Source organism: Austrofundulus limnaeus, unplaced genomic scaffold (genome assembly GCF_001266775.1).
Source record: "Austrofundulus limnaeus strain Quisiro unplaced genomic scaffold, Austrofundulus_limnaeus-1.0 Scaffold11, whole genome shotgun sequence".
NCBI classification, from domain to species: domain Eukaryota; kingdom Metazoa; phylum Chordata; class Actinopteri; order Cyprinodontiformes; family Rivulidae; genus Austrofundulus; species Austrofundulus limnaeus.
In genome coordinates, this window is record NW_013952413.1 from 4,849,661 (window position 1) to 4,855,879 (window position 6,219).

At 43.7% G+C, this 6,219-nt stretch overlaps 1 protein-coding gene across 1 annotated transcript in view; it reads right to left on the reverse strand.

The window, feature by feature from the left end:
* Nucleotides 1-6,219, reverse strand: part of LOC106513347 (calmodulin-binding transcription activator 1) — a gene marked incomplete at its 5' end in the record, with an annotated part of 34,325 nt that overhangs the window by 23,209 nt on the left and 4,897 nt on the right. Inside the window, 2 exon segments of the mRNA XM_014002140.1 lie at nt 1,030-1,156; nt 2,180-4,050. Coding sequence (XP_013857594.1) covers nt 1,030-1,156; nt 2,180-4,050 — 1,998 coding nt within the window.

Here is a 6,219-nt window from a genome sequence, read left to right on the forward strand (position 1 = left end):
ACAACCACAGCAACTAGAGCAGAGCATTATATATATATATATATTGTTGCTTTTTTTGTTTGGTTAGAAACCTGGTCAGAATCTCTTCCTTGTTTATCACTCCTCTCTCTTTTCTCTCCTGCTCTGAGACACTAGCAGCAGTTTCAGGCAGGAGCAGAAGTGTTTTAAAAAGCTGTAAAACAGCTGCATCATGCAGCATTACTGAAAGAAACTATCAGAAGTTCAGTGGTTAGGGTTATCTTGTTATGCTAAGCTACAGTATCGTGTTCAGGACTGACCGAGTCCCTGAGGAGAAATGCAGAGACACGTGAAGCTTTCTACGAGCTGCTGAAAGTTACTGGAGTGGAAAGTGAGTCAAAACTTTCTTTCAAGACATCTTGCAAAACTAGAGGCTGGACAGCTTCAGTAATCCTGACAGAGCAGCAGGGAGCTCAGCTGTCGCTCCACCTGCCTATGAGAGGCAGAGTGAACTTAGCACTGGAGAGCTCAGCTCATTTGCATACTAAACAGTGATTGGTTGTTTACTGAGGAGGTGGGTCTCTGCTGCCTGCAGACAGTCTGTCCTGCACCCAGCACAGAGCAGAGGAGGCAGAGATGAGAGACAACTTGTCCATTTATTGGCAGATTTGATTTAAGGGGGCAGGGCATTTGTCTGAGGGGGCACTGGCCCCTCTTGCCCCAGCATAGAGCCGGCCTCTTCCTGTACCACTAGATTTCAAAACAATTACACCACCTACCTCTGGAAAAAGGCCGTTAACACAATAAAATAAGTTTTATAAATTGAAAAAGGCTATCAAAACATTATATGTTATGTTATTTCTGTACTTTGCGGTGGTGCTACATCATTGGTTTTTGATCTTGAAATGTTTGATTCTTTGTACTGAGTAGGACTGACTGGGTTACTCAAAAGGACAGGTGCAACAGAATCATAACATGCTTTTATAACTGGGCAACCGTCACTGATTTTATAAAACTAAAGCAAAGAGGATTAGTTTAGATGTTTCTGGTCTGTATGATCAGGTGTGTTACCTGGGCAGTAGCAGCGCAGCACCCCGGGCTGGATCAGAGCAGCAGGGACACTGATGTGGTCGAACAGACAGCTGTATTCACTACTCGACTCCAACCACGGACCTGTGATCAGCACCTTCACTCCGCCCTGAGGAACACAAATAAAAGCCTCAGGTTAACATCAACATCATTGCTGAGAATACGATTAAACATATCTGGCAACATCAAACACGAGTCTACAAATAAGACAAATTTCTGCATGCTATGATCTCCGACCAGCGAGAACGAAGCAAGCTTCAGGATCTATGAGGATCTCTGAATGTTTGTATCAATATGGCATCATTGGTGTGTGAAGAAATGTCTTAAAATGCGCTTTTATTTAAATACAGTCTGTAGATAAGAGAAAAATTATGAACGCAAGTGCCTTAATTTTGGCCTGATTTAAAAATATTAACTTACTGAAATTGTAAGAGGTTAGACTAGCCTAGAGACTACTTTGCTCCTTACATTCAAACAGAACAAAAAGGTTTGAACTGTCTGAATTACAGCATCATAAATTCACACAAACACAGCTTAATAAAACCAAAAGAACAAACTGTCCTATGCAAATGAATATGTCATGAAGTTATTGAAGTACAAAACCTGAAGAGTTAGGACTGTTTCCTCTTAGCTGTTTAGCTCATTTTACAATTTGTGTGATATTTTTTTGGTCTGTGAAGAAATCTTTTTGTTAGGTTTAACTTTAAACTGCAAATGATGTAATCTMCAGCAGTGAAACTGCAGTAAAATGTGAGCTAAATTGAGTTATTACAAGCCCCATGTGACGCTGTTTTTTTAATGATGATGGGAAGATGCAAGGTTCCCACAATTTTCATCATAATTCAGTGACAAAACTGCTGTCTGAGCCAGTAGCAGTCTTACATGGGTAAAATAATGAGGCCACCCAGGAGAATCAGGGAAATATTGAAATTTCATTAAAACCCAATCAGCTGAGTGTGAAATATTTGTCCTCTTTAATGACCACATACTGTAACCAAGCTGCCTGTACAAACTGGGCTAAGTGTAATTTTAGTGGTTAACATCGGCACGAGCTGCCATCAATCACGAGGTGTGTGGACTAATTTTCCTGTGGGGAACAGTGATGAGTAAATAATGATTACAAGTTACTCACCTCTGGATAGGACCACTCCGGGGAGTAGTCTGTCACACCGAACAGTCTGCCAGTCTCCTGGAGCAGTCCCAGTGCTCCCTGCTCCACCTCCGAGCCCTGCAAGTGGCCCGCTCCCGAACCCTGATCCTCTCCTGCTGCCCCCTCCTGCGGCATTAAAACACCAGAGACCGCTGCCCCCACCCCGCCCCCAGACCCCTCCACTGAGATGAAATCATTGATGAGATCTGAGAACTGGCTTCCAAATGAAGCCTCGAACCCCTCCAGGCTGATGGCGGCTCCMGCCCCAGCTGATGTGGCGGCCACCACTCCATTTTGCTGAGGGAGCGGAGAGCTGTAGAGTGCCCCTTCGATGTTTGCCCCTGTGGCTATTGACTGAGGGCTGCCCCCCACTGAACTGCTGGCCCCAGACAAGCTCACACCATTACATATAATTTCATTCTCTGCTGCTCCTCRTCCACCTCCTCCTCCTCCACCCTCGTCTCCTCCTCCGCTGTCATCTGTGGGCTGGAGGTAATGCTTGGCATCAACACTCACATAGGCCTCATGAGGATCTCCAGCCTTGAGGAGCAACTCCTCTCCGTTCTCGGTGGGTTTTTCCAACGCTCCCACCTCCTGGTGKCCCCTGCTGCTCGGCTGTTCGATGGGTGCGTCCCGCGTCGTCAGGGGGAAGGAGCCCACTGCTGCTGCCTGTCCGTTCCTTGCGCACAGAGCCTGCTGGTCTGCGCTGGCTTGGTGGAGGTGTGCGTGTGCGTCTCCATTGGTGACAGGAGGGTCGGCTGCCACCGGGGGGAGGCTCATGTAGGCCCGCGCCTCGCCAGGTTCCTGGGTTGCCTTGGTGCCGTTGGTCTGCAGCTGAGAGGGCTGGCTGGTCTGGGGGGAGGCCTGGAGGAAGATGCTGGGTGAAGGGTGGTGCGCGGGCTGGCTCAGACTCGGGACGCAGGTGGATGACATGACAGCACTGAAGTCCATCTGTTCCAGGGTGGTGCTGGGGCTGAGGCCAGCTCCTTCTCCCACGTAGCCYCTCTGGCTGGACAGCGGCTGCTCCAGGGGTGCAGCTTCTGTCTTGATGTTATTGACCAGACTTGGATTGTAAGCAAAGCCGTTGGAGGGGCAGTGCAGCCCTCCGTCATCACTGTTACAGCCCTCCGTCTTCCCACCTCCTCCGTACGTCTGGCCCTGCTTGGGGTTGTTGAGAAAGCAATCGGGGTCAAAGGTCATGGTGGTCTCAGGAAGGCTGACACCAACGCCAGAGTCCAGAGAACTGGAGAGGACCAACTCCCCCCCCTCCCCCAGGCCRACCCCTCCAGGAAACGATGCAAACCTCTGGCTGTCAGGGGCGACAGCTAGCAGAATACCAGTTGTGGTACTCTCGTGGGAGGACGCCAGCAGGTGMGTGTGGCCAGCGGAGTACACCGAATCCCCGGTCAGCGTGGTGACCTCGGACATAAACACRGCAGTGCTCTGCGATAAACCGGCTCCGATGGCGAGGGCAGGACTGTCAGCCATATCGCTTGCGATTGACAACGGGGAGCTCTGGGTGGTGTCGGGCACCTCCACCTGATTGGTGGAGGTGGAAGACGACACTTCCATGCTGCTCTGCGGGAGTAAGGAGGGTTTGGGTATCCTGCCGTTCCTCCTCTCTCCTCCYCCAGCTCTGCTCCTCCCCCCGCCAGGATTGGGCTCAGTCTGGCCCTCCGACACATCGCTGTTCTGGACCTCTGTGCCATCTGCTTCCTCAGCTCTCTGGCCCGCTGCTACACCTGTTCCTATGGCCGTCCCGCCTCCTGCTGCCGCTCCCCCTGACTCCTGCTTGGACGAGATGATCCGCTGCTTGACGCTGGAACACTTTTGATGKAGGCTGCTTCCAGCACCTGGTAAACAAGATATCCAAATAAAGATTTATAAAGATTCTAATCATTTARTTTCGCAGGCCAATGTTTTACCTGAATAGCCCTACCTCATGTTCATTTCCCAGCATGTGATAGCACCCTCCAGTGTTCAAAATTTACATTGAAATTAGTTCAAGTGCTCTGAAATACTGGCACAAATACGTATGCTTAAACATTTTTTAAAAGCCCATACACATTCTTCAGGTCTTCTAAGTAATTATTGCAAATGTTTTCAATCACATTTTGAGAATTAAGCAGATTTTTCTCCAGAGGAAACACCTGCTCCCAATGAARGAAGCATCAGAACTGTAATCAAGTCATAACATGCAATAAAAAACAAAAACAAGAAGCTGTGTGAATGACTTGGTACAAATGGAAGTCAGAAATGAAGTAGTAGTTATGTCAGCAAGCCGCCAAGTAAATAACATGTCTTTGTTTTCCCTTCCAGACACAATCAAAAGATGGAAGATGTTACATAAGTTAGTGTCAGTGTGAGTACTGGAGTTGTTTACTCCCTGATGCTGATTTATGATTAACACTTCCTGGAAGTTTCAGGCTCTTCTGTTGTCCTTCTGTAAACTTCTGCCTTTCTTGGGCACAATTTGTATCTGCCTGTAGGTGGCAGCATGGCACTGACTGCTGGCAGCATCAAAAACAAGCAATTCACACAGAATATCTGATAAAAGCCTGAATAAATTGTATATACTATTGGTATACGGTTACTGTAAAGTCTTTGAACATGTTGTTGTTGTGATTTTATGTTGACAGGAGACTTTTTATAATTTTCATTCTTAAATTTTTTTATGCAGAATTATTTTATTATAAGGCGAATTAAAACAAAGCTTGAAAAGTCAGCATTTATTTACAATTTTCCATTTGTCTTAGTGAGAATCATTGAATCCATAAATAAACATATCAGCCTTTTGTTTGGTTTAGATTAGACAGATAATTCTTCTCTTTTAAGAAATGTCATTCCAAGTTATATTTAGCTGTTATTCCATGTCATGACAATTTTGGCTACATCTTGATATACATTACCAAATTTTTCATTACTAAGCATCGATGTATATGCACAGTTTTATTGTTTGTTTCTTATATTCTCCTTCAGCCATTTAATATTTTCATTTATATATATGCTAATTGTGTTTCTCCATTAAATGCAGTGACATTTTGATTGCCAAAAATAGGAGAAACACAGTTAGAGTTATCTGAAGTGACACTTTCTTAGTGTTTACATAGACCAACTGTATACACTTCAAAAGTTTGCAAAAAAACATTAAAGTGACTAAAGGAATTATAAGCAATAACACCAAACACCTACCATCTGTGAGGCTGCAGCCATAAAACGTTTCTACATGAAAAATGAGCCAAACAATTAGAAAAATAGTTGCCAATTAATTTTCTGTCAGTCAGCTAATTGATTATTCTGACTAATCATTTCAGCTGCACCTGCATTAAACAGATAGGTGATTTAACAATTGGCAAAACATCAAATTGCATGATTTCAGATATATGTAAATAATATAATTACTTGTAAAACAACTAGTAATTGGAATCATCAGACATATGTAGAGATGTGAAAAGTTTTAACGTGGAGGTGAAAAGTTTAATAAAAAGGCACTAAAGTTTAGAGGTCAAATAGAGTTCACACAAATATAATGAGCTGCACTGCATGGTATATTTCTGATCAAAACAGAAATATAGAGTTATTCAGACTTATACAGTAACATTTAGACACACAACAGTTTGAACAATTCACTTTATCTTTGACTTTAATATCTAGATGTTGCTGTCGTCACAAGATCAGAGCTCATTGTGTAACCAGAGACATCTAATCTCTTTTATTAAGATGTAATTATTGTGAAGCCAGTTCAAATATCTGCTTCATTGTTTCATTAATTTCACGTTATTTATTGGCAAACCAAACATATTAATCAAAAATAATTGTACACCGTAAATAACTTTGCTGTTTTACATAAATAAACTGTTTACTGAATCAAACCAGTTCCTTTTCTACGCTAAAATTAAAGAGTTGGCATTTTTTTGAAGGGATGTACAGTATATCACCATGCTAGAGTTTTAGATCATCACTGTTTTGGTTCAACGTTGAAAATAAATAAATAAATAAATAAATAAATAAATAAATAAATA